Below are 21,561 nucleotides of genomic sequence, written 5' to 3' on the forward strand. Positions count from 1 at the left end.
AGTTAAGTTTTACGCCGCTTTTAACAATATTCCAGCTATATCACGGCGGGAGACACCAGAAATGGGCTTCACTCATTGTACCCATGCGGGGAATCGAACCCGGTTCTTCGGCGTGATGAGCGAATGCTTTAACCACTAGGCTACCCCACTGCCCCGAGTGGGCAACAGAGGCACTGCACTCACCTTGAGCTGTGCATCCAGATTGGACGAGGCTTTCGTCTTCAAGATGAGCATGTGGAACAGATTCCTGCCTTCTTCATTGATTGCCTGAAGTCGACTTGGCTCAGGGATCCTCTTTATCAACCGCAAAGCGATATTGTACTTCGCTTCAGTGAAGGCAGCCTGTGAAATTGTTTGTAAAGCAAATAAATGACTGATCCCTTCACATGTGTACTCCTATGGACTGACTGACTGAGCTTGGTTTTACGCCGTTTTTAGCAATATTCCAGCAATATCACGGCCGGGGACACCAGAAATGGACTTCACAAATTGTACCCATGTGGGGATTCGAACCCAGGCCTTCGGCGTGATGAGCGAACACTGTACTCCTATGGAAGTACACGGAGGAAAAAGATAGAGAACTGACATTAAAGAAAGCATGTTTGTGTCATATGTTATAGGTATATATTTTTATATTTTGACGATGGCAGCAAACTAACTTCTATGCAGCAAATTTTTTTTTCACACAAATGGAAGAAATAAAGTACATGCAGGAAAATGATTCAAGTATGGTACACACATCAGGTGAGGTGAGGTGAAATTTGGTTTTACGTCGTGCTTGAGAATATTTTGCTCATATGACGACGTGCATGCATGTGTATGTGTATGTGCGGGCTGCTTGTACTAGCCCAGACTTAAGCTGGTCTTATAGTGCTAGCCCACTGAGATACCATGCCGCAGTGAAGCATGAATACCCCACTCAGACACATTATACTGACTCCGAGCCAACCAGTCCTTGTTGTACCCATTAATGCCGAGAGCCAGGCAGGGACCAACAAGTACCATATTTTAACGTCTTTTTGGTATGACGCGGTCGGGGATCGCATCCACGACCTTCCGCTCTAACCACTACACCACGGAGGCAGTCACACACCATCAGACACCCCTACACTGTTCATGAGTGAGCATGGTTTTACGCCACTTTTAGCAATATTCCAGCAATATCACCATGGGGAAACACCAGAAATGGGCTTCACACATTGTATCCACATGGGGAACCGAACCCGTGGTTTCGGCTTGACAATGGAATGTTCTAACCACTAGTCTACACCACTATCCCGTTCTCCTCCTGATTCGGTCACCAGTCCAAGCCTGTGTGGGAGATGTTAACTGGTGTACTTACCTCCACGGCTGAGAAGTCAATGCCATTGATCTCCAGTATCATGTGAGACACACCCTGAAGCTCGTGCCGGAGAGATCCCTGAAATATGAAACCATATTCATTGCAGAGGGAAAACCCAAAGTGATGCAGTTCTCAAATATTTTGGCGGAAACCACAAGCACAAGTCAAATCCTTACAAACCCTGATCAGACAACCTTTTTGTTTGTTAAAAGACAGAACATGTTGCAGTCACTACTTTAACATATATTTAAACAAGAGTCATCAGAAGATGACAAATACTCCCCCCCAATTTGAATGATCAAATCATCTGAAAAATAAAAATGACAAAAATCTGAAAGATATTGAATGGTTTTCGAGTTGTGCTTCGGTAATGAAGTCCAATCCACCTTTTGAGACAAATTCCAACACGTTTCCATGGAAACGAAGATAAATAAGGTTTTGTTTGATATATCTACCAATTTTTGTTGATAGACAGTGAACGGTTTTCGAGTTATGCTCCAGAAACAAAATTATTATGAACAACGGCCAGAGGAGGCATCGACTATATTCCCCCGCATTTCATGCTTTGGGGAAAGGAGGAGAGAGAGAGAGAGAGAGAGAGAGAGGAGAGAGAGAGAGAGAGAGAGAGAGAGAAGAGAGAGAGAGAGAGAAAGAGAGAGAAAGGAGAGGAAAAGAAATTAAAATCTTGGAAAGGAGGGAGCGTGAAATATTTTCCAAAACACATTCCGCACTCTAACAATATGACATGGACTTTCACTAAAACCGTGATGGTCCGAAGGCAAACTACTGACCTGGAACACAGGGTACACAACCTTCTCTGGTTTGACGACCTTCTCCCACTTGGTGAGAGGCCTCCAGGTCATCACAGGGCGCTGCTTCTTCTTGTCGTTGTCAGTTTTAGCCTTTTCCTCAGCCGGAGGGATAACAATAAAATCTCGCACACTATCACAACGCTGGATCAGCATGATGGCACAACTGGAAAACAAAGTACACACATTTAGCAACTGTTGTTTCAGTAGAGTTTGTAACAAAACGGGCCCTATAATGAGAACCAAGTTAAGGGCATACGAGGGTTATTGCATGCATACATTTATTAGGGTAGGTCGTCTGCACATGACGGCGAAAACAAAATGATTATGACTTCAGTAGGGAGTGACATGATCAGCCAAGGCAAGATGCATGTTTCATAAGCACTAATTGTGGTTGGTTGGTTGTTTGTTTAACACCACACTCACTAACTTCCAGCTATATGGCGGCGGTCTGTAAATAATCAAGTCTGGACCAGACAATCCGGTGATCAACAGCATGAACATCAATCTGCGCAATTGGGTTACGGTGACATGTGTCAACCAAGTCAGCGAGCCTGACTACCCGATCACATCTGTCGCCTCTTGTGACAAGCATGAGTCGCTGAAGACCAAATCTAATCCAAATCTTCATGGGTCCATTCTTTTCATGAAGATAAATACCTGGGCCCTTATTCTCGGAAAGTTCGTAGCCCTAAGAATTCTTAACTTTGATCGTAGCCAATGTGTTAAGAATGGGCTTAAGAAGTTCGTAGGGCTACAAACGTTTCGAGAATAGCTAGCCTGATCTGTAGTATAAGAATTCAACTGCAATTCAGACTGCCCAACTATGTAAAAATTATTGCAATATTATGATATGTAATGTTACCTTGCCATCAGAGATAGATAAGGTATTGTGACAGTCACTCACTTTCAACTAAGAGGCTATACTCACCTTTCATGCTGATGTTTCACTGCTAACGACAATGGGGTGTTACCGCTGTGATCTTTTTTCCCTATCTCTGCCTTTCTCTGTAAGTACAAGATCATGAATCAGCATCCAAAGGCGGCAACAACAAGAAGACATGGCCATCAATATCCCCCGCCACAGTGTTCTGTTTCTATTTGGTTCCTGTTTTTTAACTCCACTACAACATTCAAGTCCTGAAAACACATACCACATTTGTTTTACTGAAAAAATCTGTCCCCATTGGGGATACTGTGCACAAAGTCAAGAATCACAAGACAAGGGCCATTACATGGTTTCCGTTTTCGAAATCCACCAAGGCCTTCATGTCCTAAAAACACATACAGTTAGGAAAACCAAATTCGGTAACGGTTTTTGAGAAAATGTGTCCCAATCATCTTGGACGGATTGATGGAGCTCAAACCAATATCCCCCTCCCACTTCGTGGCAGAGGATAATAATCATTCAACATCAACAGCAATCAACATCAACAGCAATCAACACCATTCAACACCAAGAACATTCAACATCAACAGCAATCAACACCACTCAACAGCAATCAACACCAACCAACATCAACAGCAATCAACACCATTCAACATCAACAGCAATCAACACCAAGAACATTCAACATCAACAGCAATCAACACCATTCAACACCAAGAACATTCAACATCAATCAACACCATTCAACAGCAATCAACACCAACCAACATCAACAGCAATCAACAGCATTCAACACCAAGAACATTCAACATCAACTATCATAATTTTAAACTTGTTACATTCTTCTTCAGGGGATTCACTATGAACAAGTTTCCATTTCAAACATATATTTTATCATTTGTTTGTTGTCACACTCAGCAACACTCTAGCCACACGACTGTGGCCTGAAGATAATCCAGGGATTGTAAGCATAAAGCTATTCCAACCTGTGATAAAAAAAGCCAAGTTGAAAGATACCCACCTGCATTAAATGCATGCAGCAGATAGTTCCACCACGCACAGATGCACAGTGTAAGGGGGTTTGACCAAACGCATCAGCATCATCAATGCCACGGGTGCCCATCTTTGACGTCAGCAAACTACACAACTCTATAGGATCTACAGAAGAACCATCCCTGTGCCTGAAGAAATTCAAAATAATCAGCAAACTGGAAATTTTCAAACAATGCTGGCAAACACACACAAGAGGAGACTTTCAACTTTTGAGGCCTCAATAATGTTCAGTAATATTTAATGAGTTTATCTCCAGCAGAAAGTCTTTTTTGACAGCTATACAATACCAGTGTGGCCTGTAAATAACCAACAGCCAATAGCGTGAACAATGATCAATGTTAATGCAATATGCCTCCTTGCACTGCCTTACATTACCAGCATAATACAATTCTCAACTTGATACGCACTGGAAATATTTTGGTGTATCAGGGCTCCATATAACTTTTGAAAGTACGGGTACTTACACCTCATATTTCAAGTGGAGGTGTACTGAGATTTTTGAAGGAGGACTGACATGTTTTTGTGTGAGCGAGTTGGTGATGTGGTTTGTTATTTATAATATTAAACAACTTTTCAGCTATTAAACTTTATATATGTTAGACGTACAATGGTATTTATGTGTGTACATGATACGTTTGAAATCTTATAATATGTCATACTTCATTGATTTTAAGTACATTACACCTGTACGCCCCTTAACTGTAGCCCTGTGTATGTTCTGGTATAATGGGTAAAATATGGATTACAACCTCGGTTAATATCAGTTGTGTCTTAACCAAAACTTCTTGATGAAATTCATTCACAAATTCCATTCACCTTAGCCAAAGATATTTTCTCAGTAAGTTATCTCCCCTCTATCCATGATGACAAAATGGCACCAAATGACTATACCTACTTTGACATTGAAATATTTAAACATAAAATGAGATCTTCATGGATAATTACTCTCTATCAAATTAACTCTTAAAATATTGTAATATATATGGCCATGACGTACTTATACTGTGTGTTCAGAGCACACATGATCTGATTCAGCTGTTATTCAGGGCCCCGTTTCATAAAGCTCTCGAAAGCCTAAGATCTTGTAACTTTCCTCATAGCATTCCTACCTCCTATACTGTAACATTGACTTACGATAGTCGTAGCGCTACGAGAGCTTTGTGAAATGGGGCTCAGGCCTGTATCCAGATCACATACTTAATAACATCATGTTTCAAATGATGAAACTACCAAGATAACATCCTCTTTAACAGACTTAACCTACTAATCACCCAGCTGACAGTGACCTGTAAACTATATTTGACTAGTTTATCTTAATGTAATGGTATCTCTGAATTCTTCGAACTGCCTCCCTACCTTCCAATCTTGACAAAAGCATAGTGAAGAGGAAGTCGTTGTCGGATGTCCTTGGCAAACACATCTGCACCTTTCTCCAGAAGGTACTCCTCCAGATCAGTGCTGGTGTCCGACGCGCCGTTGTTGCTGTTGATGGCTAGATGGAACACTGTCCGTTTGTGGTCATCAACAGCAGCCACACTGGCCCCCGCTGACACCAAAGTCTGGGCCATAGACAGCATACCTGCTTCACTAACTGAAAACACAACACAGAATATTACATGAAAAACAAAAGAAGAAATCACAGAGTAGTCTGAAAAATATGCTCCAAAAATCTTATTTTAACATGAAAGTATATATCCAAAGCTCTCAGGGGTACTCTGAACCCTAATTTCAGAAAAATCTGGTCAAAGTCATTGCTATGGTGAAACAAAGATTTGATAACATCCAATTACAGTCTAGACAAGACAACTTTAGTCCAATTTGATAAAAGAAATGACTAATAAGAAGTCTAACTATGCAGTCAGAAACAGCTTTCTCAGACAATCCAGTGATCAAAAGTATGAGCATCAATCAACGGAATTGGGATACGATGACATGTGTCAACCAAGTCAGCGAGTCTGACCACCTGAACGACAAGCATGGATTACTGGAGATCAATTCTAACCTGGATCTTCACGGCTCATAAAAGAATAGAATTATTTTCCACTCAACCAAGTTAAGGATTTGGAGAACTACTTGAAGAGCTCCTTGATAAGTGCAGGATCAGCTTTGAATCTAAATTCACAATACAAACATGTATATGCAGAGAGCAGCCAGTCCAGCCAGACACATTCAACCAGACAAAAACAACATGGCAAATCAGTTCTGGCCTGGTGAGCTAAACCACACCCTGCCCCTAAGTGTACTTACCTCGCTGCTGTACAACAAAATGTAGAGGTGTCTTCTGTGATTTCTTGTGTGTAATGTTAACATTAGCTTTAGCGTCCACCAACAATTTCAACAACTTCTCCTGACCAGTAACTCTGGAGAGGCTGTAGGACCTGAAAATGAAAAACGTAATTTCAAACTATTCGCAATAACATTTTGCAAAAGAAATCTAGTATAGCATCGACCTTAATATCCTTGACAATTTTCCAATCAAGAATGACCAAATACATTACACTATTACAGAAAATAGCCTGAAGTTCTAGAAGTTCTGAAAACTGGTTTGTTTTGGTTGTTGTTCAAAGGCAATCTCAGCAATATTCTAGCTGCATATCCAGGATGCATTACTGAGGTTTCTCTGACGAACAAATGGATAAACTGGGTCGACAGTAAGTAAAGCCTTGTAAACCACAGGCTGAGACTTCTCCGACGAACAAATGGATAAACTGGGTCGACAGTAAGTCAAGCTTTGTAAACCACAGGCTGAGACTTCTCTGACGAACAAATGGATAAACTGGGTCGACAGTAAGTCAAGCTTTGTAAACCACAGGCTGTGGTTACCCCACCGCCCCTGAATTTGGGTACAACATATATTGCAACACCAAGTGGTGGAAAGAAAGTGGTTAAGAACTTACATGGCAACCTGGAGGAGTGGAGAGATTGGTCCATCGTCTTCACTGGTGGAGATTGTGTTGGGATCTGCTCCGTGCTTCAGCTAAATCAGAAGGTGAAACACTTAAGGCAAGGTACAGATAACATTTCAGTTACAGGTAAACCTCAGCCTGTACATGTTTAAGTAAAGACCAGTAAATACACAGGTAAACAGTGTAAGAAACAATCAACAGAATGGGGTGAGATGGTCTCACTACCATTATGGAGACACCACAAAATTATTCTAGTATTTGCTTTTAAGCAAGGAATTCACTGGCCATTTCAACAAAATCCAAAAACCAACTTGTATAAAAACATACAAAATATACATTCCCAGTGTAAAATTTCTGCAATGGTTAGTAGGCAAACAGAGGAATACTGTAGACAACAGGTTGAGCACAACATACCAGTAAGTTGACCACTTCCAACTTCCCAGCTTCCACAGCTTCAACTAGTGGGGTTTTATCGTCAATGTTCTTCACTTCCAGCTTGGGCTTGTACTTTAGGATCAGCTCCAGTCCTGGAAACTGCACCTTGACACCACCCCGGTCAATGGCCGGTTCCCCGGAGACCCCCACCATCAGGTGTAATGGGGAGGATTTACCTGCAGTACCACATACATAATGAGAGTGATGTTTGTGGGAAGACACAGAATTTCAGTTGTTGGTGAGTCAGCTCAAACTGACTGACTGAGTTTGGTTTTACGCCGCTTTTAGCAATATTCCAGCAACATCACGGCAGGGGACACCAGAAATGGGCTTCACACATTGTACCCAAGTGGGGATTCGAACCCGGGTCTTCGGCGTGACGAGCCAACGCTTTAACCATTAGGCTACCCCACTGCCCCAAGTCAGCTCAAAGTGACATGAGAGAGAGAATGACACTGGGCTCCATTTCCTCCTATAACTTTACCTACAGCCAGTTTGTCACAAAACAAGAACGATGGTTGCAAAGAAAACCAACTCTCACTCACTCCCTCAACTGTTGTCATAGAGGTATGATTTTGTAACATCGATAGTTTCACGTAGTCATGGCGCTACAGTCCGTCTGTTAATAAATGAGAAGGACAAATATAAAAGTAATGTGGAATTCCAGTCCTTTCACATGCCAACTTTTTCCAGTCATAACAGCAGATGTTGCTGGGTGCAGGGTATTCACAGTGAAGTGCACTGACATTTAATAAACCATTCCCAATTTTGAGTTACACTGCAATTTATCGTCTCATTTGGTGGCAAACGGACTGTAGCGTTATGATACATGAAGGTCTATGTTAAAGTATTATTATTATTATTATAGGATATTTATATAGCGCACATATCCACGCACTAGTGCATGCTCAAGGCGCTTGTATTTTTTCCCTTGATCATTGGATGTCAATCTCAACGGCACATCGCATTATCAATCTCAACTCCCTGGGGAGTATACAACTCTTGCAGCCACTAGGCACCAAGTTATTGTGGCTTTCTAAAGTATGGTAGTTATGAAAGTCAAACATCTAGAAAATCAACTAAGTGTGAGCGAGAGTGGCTTCAACGCTATCTGACAAGCATACTTGTTATATCATGCCATGTCAGCTTACAGATGGAGCCTGAAATTATGCAGAACTGACATTTACCACTGTGGAGAAACCCCATACCCACAAGCATGTGTTTGGTGGAAACAGATTCAGAATCAGAATCTGCTCAAACCTGGATTCTAAGCCATGATATATGTTTCTGTCAAAAGGAAGGCAAATCTTCAGAGCAACTGTAGCTCCTTAAAGAACTGCATCAACCCAGCCCCTTTCTGGACCAGACAATCAAGTGATCAACATCATGAGCATCGATCTGCACAACTGGGAACCGATGAAATGAGTCAAAAAGTCGGTGAGCCTCACCACCCGATCCCGTTAGTCGCCTCTTACACTAAGCATGGGTATTGAAGATCAATTCTAATCCGGATCTTCACAGGTCTGTGAAACAGGGCAAGGATGCAAAGGTTTATCAACTTGGTGATACCAAGCGTAGAATGGTGCTAAAAAGACTTAGAATCAGACCTGGGGGTAATATTGACAGTGTTACTAGACCACTTGACCACCCATACAAATAATGCAACAACAAACGCTTCAATTCACTCTATCCCAACCAAGTTTGAGTCACACAAGCATACCTTCCTCACAGTATAGATGTCTTTCTTTAACTGGCATCTTCCCTTCCAAATACTTCTTCTCTACAGTCTTATTAATGTCTGATCCTGCCATATCGACCAATGTGCGAATGAAGTCACGTCCTTGTTGGTAGATCTTTTCCTGCTGCGGAAGAGGCCAGTATCCATCATTCTGTAAAGATAAATGACACTCAAATCAAGGAAACTTCAGTGGCTAGCAGCTGTTTGAAAGAGATATACAATTCCAAAACCTACAAGTCCAAAGTTCCTTGTGTATGTGAGAAAACTGTAAGTGAGTGAGAATGAATATAATAAAGTCAATACGGCGAAATGCGAACCTTCTTGAAACCAACTTTCAACTCAATACTGTGCCAACAATCTACATCAATAGAACCAATCAGGGCAAAACATGTGATTCAAATGCCTTTGGGATGCAGCTGTGAACAGAAAACTCCAGAGCAGACGCGGCAGACACCTACTATAATCAGGTTTAAGGAGGAGATGTATTTCATTTACCACATCATACTTCTGGGTAAATATGACTTTGTTCAATCTTTCTTACTTGCAGCTGCACTCAGCAAAATTTAACCAAACCTGCAGAGGTTTTCAATTCTTTGAAGAAAGTCGTCCTTGGGGTACATATTATGCATTTTCCGGCTGAAAAATGTCCTGTGACAGTTGTATCAATGTTTTTTGAATAAAAAGATTGTACAATAAATAAACTCTTTTATTTATTATACGGACCCTACCTCACGGAGTTACCTCCCTTAGCGCATGCGCACCAACTGGGTAGGCTCCTAGACCCGTATCATCATTCCTTCTGCTGAATTCTTATCAGTGAACAGAATTGCGGGGAGGTGGGAGGCCCTACCCCAAGGACGACTCTCTTCAAAGAATTGAAAACCTCTGCAGGTTTGGTTAATTCTTTTTCAGAGAGATCGCCCTTGGGGTACATATTATGCATAAACACAGACTCCCAAAGACCGGAGGCCAGGAGGAGGGAATTCTGTCCAAGCACACTCAAAATATAGCCATCGTGATCATGAAAAAAAAATTGAACAGACGCCATAACACTCACCTGTCACTGACCCAGTTTCGCCCGCCAGAGGCATTATGGGAGGGGAACTGACAGGAGGATTTGTGCTCAAAGACGACCTCTAGCATAATGAGACATTGCACGTAGTGCTTAATATCAACGAAATCCGACCCACTAAGTGGCTTCTTTCATGAGAGCACCGTGAGGGGAAAACAAAAATACCACTCACTAACGATACAGTAACTCCGTTAGAGAATCGAAGGGGTACAGGTTCTCTGAGTGAGCTCACATTAGCAGACATGTCAATAATGGAATCTTATTGTACAGTAGCGCCAAAACAAACCAATAAACCAAGACTCACTCGGTCAGGGTGGCAGGACACTGTCCACTGGAGAGAACAGTACGGCCAAAGTTTGCACGATTACGGAATGCGATCGAGCTGATAATGGCGATAAACGCGTGCTTGGCCGGCTCCAAATAGCGGGCGGAGCAGATCTCTTCAATGGGGAGTGCCGATGCAAAAGCTTTTGATGCTACTGCCCTGACCGAAAGTGAGCCTTCAACCCCTCAGGGGAGGCTTGCCCTTAGCCTGATAAGCGCACAAATACACGATACTCAGCCAGCTTAGACAAAGTCTGCTTGCTCGCTGGCAGACCAGCCTTCCCGCCACCAGTAATAACAGAACAGCTGGGTACCCGCACGGATCCCCCGCGCTCGCTTTGAGATAGACTTTGAGCGCCTTCACGGACATCCAACGGGTGAGTGCTCAGAGGAGTGGTCCCCGGCGTGGAAGGCTGGGTAAGAGTAGGAAGTTCGATAGGAGCTGTCACATGGAAAGCGTGATCGACCTTCGGTCGGTAAGCATCTGGGAGGCTTAATACTGACACGATCCCGTGTGAAACACAGTCAGCGCCGGTCGGACGACATAGCATGTAAATCGCCGACCCTTCGACCAGATGTTACCGCCACCAGAAAAACAGCTTCCAGGTCAACAACTGAATGGAAATAGCCGATAGGTGTGAGAAAGTGGGACCGACAGCCAATCGAGCACGATCGACAAATCCTAAGGTGGACTGGTTCGCCTGAGAGCAGGTCGAATCCGCTCCCGCCAGCGAAAGCGCCAGACGAGAGGGTGCTGCCCCAGAAGAGCACCATCGACAGGTGTGAAAAGTGGAAATAGCGGTGGAGTAGCCGCCAATGGTCGGGCCGCCAGGCCTTCTTCCAAACGAGCTTGCAAAAACTCCAATACTCGGACTAAATCCGCAGAAAAGGGATCTGCAATCCCCTTATCTGAACACCAGCGCATAGCGGGACCACCTATCCCTCGTGATCGAACGCTTGTCGAATCCGCACCGAAGCCAGAATTGTGTCTGCAACTGCTGCAGGAATTCAAGCGTGCCTCGAGGTTAGACCTGACAGAGGCCAAGCCACCCACTGAATCCGTGGATTTGGGTGGGCGCTCCGCTCTGAGTGAGAATGTCCGTCGCGAAAGGTAATAGAACAGGAGGCTGAGCCAGAAACCTGAGAATTACCGGAAACCAGCTCTGTGACGGCCAAAGCGGTGCCAGTAGCACAAGTAGCCGAGCTGGCTGGGTGGACAGCTGTGAAAGGACACGGGAATGAGTGGTAATGGCGGAACGCCCAGAGCACTTTGCCCGCCCAATCCAGCAGGAAGCGCCGGCAGCCAACGCCTCTGGGTCCGTATCGAGAGCAGAACACGGGTGTCTGATGCGCCCCGCCGGACGCAAACAGATCCACCTCGAACGCAACCCGCATAACTGGGGAGATTACTGTGAATATCTGCCTGTCGAAAGCATCCACTGCGGCGGGCCAGGATCCGGGCGAGACAGCGCATCTGCTCGCACGCTCTCCAGCCCCGGAGATAAACAGGGAGTACCTGACAATCGCATTCGGTCGCTCCAGAGGAGAAAGTCCCACGCTTCCCCGGAGGGAGCTGGGACACCGTGCCTCCCTGCTTCAGGATGTACGACATGGCCGCCTGGTTGTCTAACTGAAGACGGACTACCTGGCCAACGGACATGCTCTCTAAAGCCAATACCAACCGCACAGCTCTCAGTTCCAACACGCTGATGTGAAGGTGAGCTTCGCTTCGACCAGAGTCCGAAGCCGACAGACTGCCCAGAACGCCCCAGCCCGTGAGGGACGATCTGTCTGAACTGTGAGAGCTGGCGCTGGATTTCCAAGGGGAACCCCTGGTGAGATTCCCGACATTTGTCCACCACTGAAGGTGAGGTGTCAACCACTCGGGACTGTGAGACTGCGCTCCAGATCCTCCGCGGTGAGTCCACAGCCGAGCCAAAGCTTGCTGTATGGGACGATCCTCAACCGCTACCGCCACACTACAGAGATCGCCGCCGCCATATGGCCCAGTAGACGGAGCCAAGTCCGTGCTGGTGCCTGGGGCTGGGAGAGGAATGAAGAGACCATCTCCGAACTCTGGTGACTCCGGTCGGGCGACAAGGAAACGAGATCCTTGTTCGCTTGAATCGCGGCCCAAGAAAAACCAAGTCCTGGGTGGGTACCAGGTCGGATTTCTTGAGGTTGATGATCCACCCCAGTCGAAGTTAGAATGTCTATCACTGTGTGAGTAGCATCTTGACTCGCTGGCTGTGTTAGTGCTCTGAGCAACCAGTCGCCTAGGTAAGGGTAACAACGCCTTTCCTTGCGGCGCAGCTAGGGTAGCTGGGACTAACATGAGCTTGGTGAACACCCTTGGGGCAGTCGATATGCCGAAGGGGAGCACCCTGAATTGGTAATACATCCCGTCGTAAGAGAACCGAAGGTACTGCTTGAACGAGGGATGTATGGGTACATGCAGATACGCATCCTTTAGGTCGATTGACGGAGCCAATCGCCGGGCTGAACAGATGAGATCACCGAGCGCAGTGTCTCCATCTTGAAGGATGGTACTTCTAGCATGCGATTCAACCCCTTGAGGTTGAGAATCGGACGGAACCCGCCGTCTTTCTTCGGGACGAGGAAGTACGTGGAATAAAATCCCGCCTGTTCCGCTCCCGTGTAATGCGCTTCGATTGCGGACTTGTCCAGCAGAGCCTGAACTTCGCCGCGCAATATGTCCGCCTCTGGCTTGACATGACGGCACCGGAGTGCGACGTATGCCGTGAAGTCGGGCGGACCTCGCCCACAGTGGGAGATGGCCTATGCTGACCGTGGCCAGCACCCTGCTGTTGTTGGTAGCCTTCTCCCATTCCGCAGGAATAGAGAGAGGCTGCCTCCCACTGGGATATGGGGTAGGAGCTGCGGCGTGGACCCGAAAGTAGCGGAGCTGACTGGGCGTGACACACGGCTTGAGCGGCAGCCTGATGGGTTAACGGGAGGTCGGGCAGACCTCCCGCCCTAAAAGGCTGGGAGCTAGTCGAGGACTGCTCCTTGCCCCTACCCTTGGCGGACCTGTTCCTCCGCCTACCCCTACCAAGCGGCCGGGCCAGCCGGCAGACTCGGTGTAGGCTGCACCCCGGCGGAGGAAGGTGGCACGGAGCTGCTGGGGCGACACCGCGGTGCTCCAACAAGGCCTTAGAATCCTTGAAGGAGGTAGCTGCAGCGCAGCCTCCCGTGATGACCTGCTGGGCTCCGAAAGAGGGTCGCCCCAGACGGAAAGGGAGAGCCAGCAAGGTCTGCTGTGTTGCTGCCGAAGTACCTAGACGCCGACAGCCACAGCCGGCGCGATCCCCATGACTGGCGCGACATCACCGCCGACGCAGCAGACCGCAAAAGTCGTCGCTGCAGGTGAGCCTGAACTTCCGAAAAGCTGACGGAGTAGCAGACGACATACGCGGCGACATCGCCGCCAGCATGCCCCTCCGCCTCCAGGGCCCGACCTCTGTATCGAGGAGAGGTAGGCCTCATGGACCACCACCCGCACCTGCTGCATCGCGCTCTGGTAGACCTCCTGCGAGGGTCCGGTACGCTGCCGCGAGGGGAAGGCGCCAGGAGGGCAAAGGTGGAGTTAGGCGCCCTTGCCGAGCAGCCGAGCTGCTCCGAGGAAGCCGAAGCCTCCCCAGGGCTTAACGGAAGTGAAAACACATTCGGCCAACAATTGGTACAACGAACAGGGAATCCTCCCAAGCTGGTAGCCCGACGAAGTTCAGGTAAGTCAAACCTTACCGGGCACCAGACAAGAGGGGATCGACCACGCCCGAGACCAACGATGGCAGAATGCGGAGCTGCGCTCTGTGAGGGTTGCCTAGGGGCAAAACGCCGCCAGGCAAGCTGAACTCAGTCGAGTCCACGCAACCAGCAGGCACCGCTGCCTGGGGTAGGCCTCGGCAATTCTCTGCCGGACCTCCCGCAAGGCCGGGCAAAACGGAAGTCGCCCGCCGTCAGGCTCCTCGACCTCCCCTTAAGCTCCATTGCCTCGGCGGCGTCCGAGCCCGAAGTCAGAGGCTGGGTCTCCTCCGTGAAGAGGACCCTAACCCCGACCCGTGGACTGCCTAACGCTAGGGAACCACAGGAAGGGAAGAACAGACAGACTGCTCCATCGCCAGCGCCAGCCGGGCGCGGCGTGGACTCCTCGTCCCAGACGCTGGAGGCAGGCCAGGCAGAACTGGTGCCTCCGGCTCTCATGGGGCGGGGGTGCGCAAGGACCGGAATACCAGGAATACTCAACGGCCCTCGTAGCTGAAGCCTCGAGAGGGGACTGGGAGCACCTCCCTCCTCGAGCAGCCGAGGGCGCCCGGATCCGAAGCCAGAGGCAACGGATCTACAGACGCCTCAAGGCCGAGGGATCGAGCCGAGCCCGGCGATCCACCCTCGACTCTCCGCCCCGTGGAGTGGGTGAGGAACTCCTGCCGGAGACCTCCAACCGACTCACTAACGAAGGACTTCATCGAGTCCATCTGCTGCTGAAACATAGACTCCATCAGTGACATGTCAAACCACTGGGCGGCAGGAGAGGGGAAGGGCCACGGGATTTTTTTCCCTTTTGACACACGCTTGGACTTAGACGGGGAACCAAGCGCCAGGTCCCCTCCGCCTCACGATTTCAAGCGATAGAACAAGGTGTCGGGCAGCCCGCCTCTTCTGGGCCCGGGAAAAGGCCAGACAAATAGGGCAGGAGTCAGCCTCATGGCCTGTCTTCTCCAGACAGGCCACGAACTGGTATGACTGTCGGCCCGGGATACTCCCTCACAGACCGAACAGCATGAAAAGGCCTGAAACAAACACGCAAACATGTTAGTTAACGGGCGCCAACAGCATATAAACACGTAGAAAACATTGAAAACTACGGAAGGTTACCACGAAAGTAATAGTTGGTTTTAATACGCAATATTACGACCACATGGCACGCTAAACTTCCCGCCATGGCAGAGCAACACGGCGTAACCACGGAAAGTTTCGTATTTTGTATTAATACAAAGTCACAATTATGAAACAACCAACTGTAAAGCTTTACTGTTCTTGTTTTAGACAAATAAAGACCATACATACAGGTGGTGTCTCAGACATAGTCTCTTTTAACAGCCGCATCGGCTCATGAATGGGTTACTCAAAACACGCCTGTTCACGGCCGTGACAGCAGAAGGAATGATGATACGGGTCTAGGAGCCTACCCAGTTGGTGCGCATGCGCTAAGGGAGGTAACTCCGTGAGGTAGGGTCCGTATAATAAATAAAAGAGTTTATTTATTGTACAATCTTTTTATTCAAAAAACATTGATACAACTGTCACAGGACATTTTTCAGCCGGAAAATGCATAATATGTACCCCAAGGACGATCTCTCTGAAAAAGAATTGAGTGAGTTTAGTTTTACGCCACACTCAGCAATATTCCAGCTATATGGTGTCGTTTGGTAAATAATCGTGTCTGGACCAGACAATCCAATTGGGATACGATGACATGTGTCAACCAAGTCAGTGAGCCTGACCACCTGATCCTGTTAGTCACCGACAAGCATGGGTTACTGAAGATCAATTCTAACCCGGATCTTCACAGGTGCAAAGTTTGAGATATATGACAGTGGACTTATAAACAAGTCAGTACAAGACAATCCACTGATTGAGTACTTGAGCATGGATCCATGCAGGTGAAACACAACAAAGTGATCAACAACATCACCAAGCCTGACCACCCCATCCATTTAATCACCAGGCTGGGTTTTGTTTGATTGGTTACTGTTTAACGCCGAACTCTGCAATATTCCAGCTACATAATAAATAATAAACTAGATATTTATATAGCGCCTTTATCCAGGACTCTGCTCAAAGGCGCTCAGTCATATGCTCTCGAGAAGAGGAATGTTTTCAGTTTTCCTCTGAAGTTTCTCAGAGTCTCAGTGGATCACAGATCTTCAGGGAGCTTGTTCCAGAGGTCAGCACCACCCTTGGAGAATGACCGATCTCCATATGTTGCTGTTCGTGTTACTGGCACAGTGACAGTCAAGCCTGATGTCGATCTTAAGGCTCTACTTGGCCTGTATGGCTTGATGAGCTCCTGGATGTCGCTTGGTGCTAACCCATGGAGTGCCTTGAATACCAGAACCAGGACTTTGAACTGTATCCGTTCATTCATTGGCAGCTAGTGCAGACCTTTTAGTACTGGAGTGATGCTGTCGAATGTCCGGGTACCCGTTATCATTCTTGCAGCAGTGTTCTGTATCCACTGCAGCTTGACCAACTGAGTCTTGGTTAGGCCATACATTAGGCTATTGCAGTAGTCCAGCTGGGAGATGACAAAATCTTGGACTAGTGTCTTGACTGCCTCCTCAGTCAGATACTTTCGGATTTGGCTGTTGTTCCTGATGCGGCAGTATGACTTACTGCAAATTTTGCTGACATGGCCTTTGAAATTCATGGCAGAATCAAAAACAATCCCTAGGTTTCTTGCAGAATCACTTGGTACAATACTGCAGTTGCCAATAGTCAGTGGTTGGTGCGACAAGGTGTGTTGGTGTGAGCTACATGACAGCGGTCTGTAAATAATCAAGTCTGGACTGGACAATCCTGTGATTGACATCATGAGCATCAATCTATGGAATTGGTAAAAACTGACATGCATCAATAAAGTCAGCTCACCTAACCACCAAATTCCATTAGTTGCCTCTTACGACAATCATGGATTGCTGAAGACCAATTCTAAGCCAGATCTTCTTACCCAGAATTGCCACTGGTTATGTGTTGGTGGTAGAAGCTGACGTCACACACTCTCATATATTTTCCCATAAAGTTCCTACCTGATATTTCCTGTAAGTATGACAAGCCCGGAGTAGAGGGGTCATGCCGTCTTTGTCAACAGCCGCTGCCATCTTCTTAAGAATGCTCTCCTCCACAGCCTCCTCCTGCATGGGCTCATCCTCGATCTCGCCGTTCACTTTCTCCACCTGTTCAGCGGTCTTTTTCTCAACCTTTTCTCCATTCAGTTCAGCTGCCTTTTCGTCGTTTACTTCGGCTGATTTGCCATCACTGTTTCTTGTCTGCTCATCCACCTCCATAGCCTCGTCCTTCTTCCCAGATATTGGGGTGTCCACCTTCTTCGGTTTCCGGGGAGATCGTGCTTTCTATAAACAGTACATTCTCATTGTAGAATTGACTAAAAATTCCATACTGAAGGAGAGGATACATTCATCTCAAAATACCACAATTGGATTTGTCTCAACATCAAATAGTCAACTTATGCTGATGCAAAATTAAAACTGACTTTAAAGAAGTTTCATCTGAAAATAGTTCAATATGAAAAATTGTGGATGATTATTAGGGGCTGTTACAATTCACTCACTATGAATTCGTTATTCGTGTTCATTTGAAATGGACATTCATGAATTGATTATAGGGGAGTATTGTTACTTGAATTTGGGTCTTATGTATCCAAAACAAGATAAGAAATGTGCAATATAACCAAACCAAATTAGATAATTATCAACATAACATCATATTTGACTGTAATGTGGCCACTGTGAGAAATTAACACTGTCAGCATGGTCAAAACATGTCAAAAAGTTCATTTGTTTCATTGTATTTTATTTTTTTTCATATGATATTGTTTCACTGAATATATTGAATAACACATCAATGGCTGACTTGTCATTGTATTTGTTAGCCCATGTACATATTTGTTACACAATAATCATGATATGTATTGTAAGTGCCTCATGGAGGATTCGTTGCAGTTCTAGCGGTTACTGTTTTTATTGTCAACAAACTTCACATCAATGATCTCACAGATCCCAGAGAATCTACAAATCAATTGTCTTTTTCTGAATATATTATAATCTCAATAATCTCACAGATCCCAGAGAATCTACACATCGATTGTCTTTTTCCTCAAAGTTGCTTTAAAACCTCTCATCAGTAAACAATACACCACAGCACCTTCAGAAAGTCAGAATACAGTCATCTCAAATGGACATACCTGATCTGCCAGGATTTCCACAAGCTGAGCCAGGTCGGTGGACATGCATTGTTCCGCCATCATGTGCAGAACGTTCTGGTGTGTCTTCGGGTTCTTCTCTGGGGACACTGAGCCTCCGTTCTCCACCAGGTAGTGCACCAGCTTAGAGTTCAACTGTAATCAAACATCAATACTGAAGTGGGGGTGAACTACATTGAATGGGGGTATTATTGTACTTGATTTTACAGTTATGCAAGGGCATGAAACTAAATTGTTAAATTTTATTTCTTTTCCCCTTCTATTAAAAGTTAAACATAAAAGTTTAACCCAGAATCACTTACTTTTTGTTGCTTATTTCTAGTAGTACTTCTGAAGATTGCAAATTATTAGAATATCTCGTGTCAGGTATCCTGTGAACAAGTTTATGTACCCAGAGCCAGTGTTATGTCGCTCACGATCAGAGCACACCATATACAATGGATACTGTTTGATGACATATCTTCCAAGCATAATTATCATCCATTTACCAGTAATGTAATAATAATAATAATAATGCTAATTTTTGTGCCTAGAATCCAACGCGATGCTGCTCTCTGGTGTTACATTATTACCCTGACGGAATTGCACTTTCAAAGCTGCTACTAAGAGCTTCGTGAGACCGTACAAGTCCATACATCCGCTTCTCAGGTACCCATTTTAAACAGCTGGGTGGACTGAGTGCAATGTGGACGAAGTGCCTTGCCCAGGGACACAACACAGTATGAGACCCAGGTCACAAATTTTGGTGTCTCCACCGGGATTCGATCCTGGGCCAGAGCTCCAGATAAGATTTAGCTGATGTGGGTACTGTACCCACTGTATTTTTTGGAGTGGGTATTATGAATGTTGAGTGGGTATTTCATTTTCCGTTACAGCTTTCAAATATGTGCGTATTTCGGTCATTTTACTCACCTAAGTATTATGTCATTGAGTAAGTTTACTAAGCAGGTATGTTCTGCTTTATGTCATACTGAAGCAAAACCAACTTAAATATAATGGAAATGATTTCATAAAAGAATCACTCATCCTATACTGACAGTACGACACTAGTCCTATACTATCAGTACAACTTGATAGCAATCGATGTCTTTTTCATTTTTTATTTTACTTTTGTTTTAAACTTTTAGCTGCATTTAGCAATATTTTTTCACGTGGTGGACATTTTCTATATGGATGTGAGTCTGTAGTGTGAATAATCACCACTACACCACAGTGATAACCATGACTTATCACTATGGTTTCAGAATGGGTGCATGGGCATAACCGCAGCAGACATCAACACAACCTTCATTTTGTTTCATGTTTAAGCTGCATTTAGCAATATTCCATCTATATTAGTCTGGATCAAATCTGGACCTGACAATCCAGTGATCAACATCAAGTCAATCGAGCCATTGGGATCCCGATGACTGTTAATCAAGCCAAAGAGCCTGATCCCGTTACTCCCTTCTGACAACAAGCATGGGTTTTTGAAGACCAACTCTAACCCGGATCTTCACAGGTCCCAACACAACAATCTATTGCTCTTTCAGTTACTAATCCGAAACAAGCGTCTCAATGCAAGGTATCCTTGAGGGTTAATATTACAGGGATGGCAGCAGGAAAATCGATTTTCAGCGGAAAACTTAATATTGTGTCATCGAGTTGAGGGTTTATTAATGGATTTAGACGATTCACAATTGAACAATTTGAAATAAAATCAGCGGAAACCTGCGGACCAGCGGAAAATTGCCATCCCTGAAATTAGATGTGAAACGATACATCACTGCATCCTGACTTTTCATGCGAGGATACAATACGTGATTGCAACCTCATTTAACCTCATTTAACAACCTCAAACCCCTAGACTTTCATTCATGCTCTCCCTATAGCCTGAATATATCTCACCTGTTGGACAGCCAGCATGATCGGTGTCGAGCCATCGTTGGTCGGCTGTGAGGGATCACACCCTGCTTTAATCAGACATGCTGCTATCTGCACAGTGGTTTCCATGGCGCTGTCACTTACTTCAGATCTCTAAACACAAAACATACCATTTTTTATGAAAGGCACAAATATTCCATAATTCATCATTAGAAGTTAGCGTGTAAAGCATCAGTCTACTGTCATCCAAATAATTACAGCACCATTATTCAATCTGTAAGACAGCAGTCTGTAAATATGCAAGTCTGGGCAAGACAATCCAGTGATCAACACTGTTTATTATTCTCGATCAGCACACAGCATTACCAAAACCCACAATACACACCAGCACTTGTTGCCCAACATTTGTCAAATAAATACAAAATACACAAAGGCTATTATAAGCATTTCTACTTGAAGTTGCACTTCCTTAGTATACTACCAGAAGTGAATCTCAAATGTTCAACTTACATAATAATCCAGAGAAACTTTAATGCTGTTGGCAGCTAAGTGATGCAGCTGAAACAAGACATCAGGTTTATTGAAAATGATTAAAATATCCTGGAGAATCTGAGTTTTAACCTATTACCATCAGTGTCTGGCAGGACCAAGGATGTTGACAGCATAGCAAAGACCTCTGATGACAAACCTTCCTTCCTTCCTTCCTGAGTGAGTGAGTTTAGTTTTACGCCACACTCAGCAATTTTACAGCTATATGGCGGCGGTCTGTAAATAATCGAGTCTGGACCAGACAATCCAGTGATCAACAGCATGAGCATCGATCTGCTCAATTGGGAACCGATGACATGTGTCAACCAAGTCAGCGAGCCTGACCACCCGATCCCGTTAGTCGCCTCTTACGACAAGCATAGTCGCCTTTTGTAGCAAGCATGGGTTGCTGAAGACCTATTCTACCCCGGATCTTCACGGGTCCTATCCTTCCTGATAAAAAGGTGAGAGAGTTTGAACAGTATTCTCGTATATCAGTGTCTGGGAATGATGTGAGACGGAGGCCCATACTGAAACAGGCCTCACATGTAAAACTCAGCAACACTGGTAACATGCTGG

The 21,561-nt window shown here is 45.4% G+C and overlaps 1 protein-coding gene across 1 annotated transcript in view; it reads right to left on the reverse strand.

Annotated features, from left to right (window-relative positions):
* The window catches only part of LOC124289882 (poly [ADP-ribose] polymerase tankyrase-like), a 63,049-nt gene that overhangs the window by 23,667 nt on the left and 17,821 nt on the right, over window positions 1-21,561 (reverse strand). The window contains 14 exon segments of the mRNA XM_046726554.1: window positions 184-342; window positions 1,343-1,420; window positions 2,134-2,317; window positions 3,083-3,159; window positions 4,062-4,221; window positions 5,450-5,684; window positions 6,341-6,471; window positions 6,991-7,070; window positions 7,414-7,610; window positions 9,155-9,323; window positions 17,399-17,722; window positions 18,574-18,726; window positions 20,479-20,607; window positions 20,965-21,012. Of these exon segments, the coding sequence (XP_046582510.1) occupies window positions 184-342; window positions 1,343-1,420; window positions 2,134-2,317; window positions 3,083-3,159; window positions 4,062-4,221; window positions 5,450-5,684; window positions 6,341-6,471; window positions 6,991-7,070; window positions 7,414-7,610; window positions 9,155-9,323; window positions 17,399-17,722; window positions 18,574-18,726; window positions 20,479-20,607; window positions 20,965-21,012 (2,124 nt within the window).

The sequence above is a fragment of the Haliotis rubra genome, unplaced genomic scaffold, assembly GCF_003918875.1.
Source record: "Haliotis rubra isolate DU_JTF1 unplaced genomic scaffold, ASM391887v1 Scf450, whole genome shotgun sequence".
Taxonomy (NCBI): Eukaryota; Metazoa; Mollusca; class Gastropoda; order Lepetellida; family Haliotidae; genus Haliotis; species Haliotis rubra.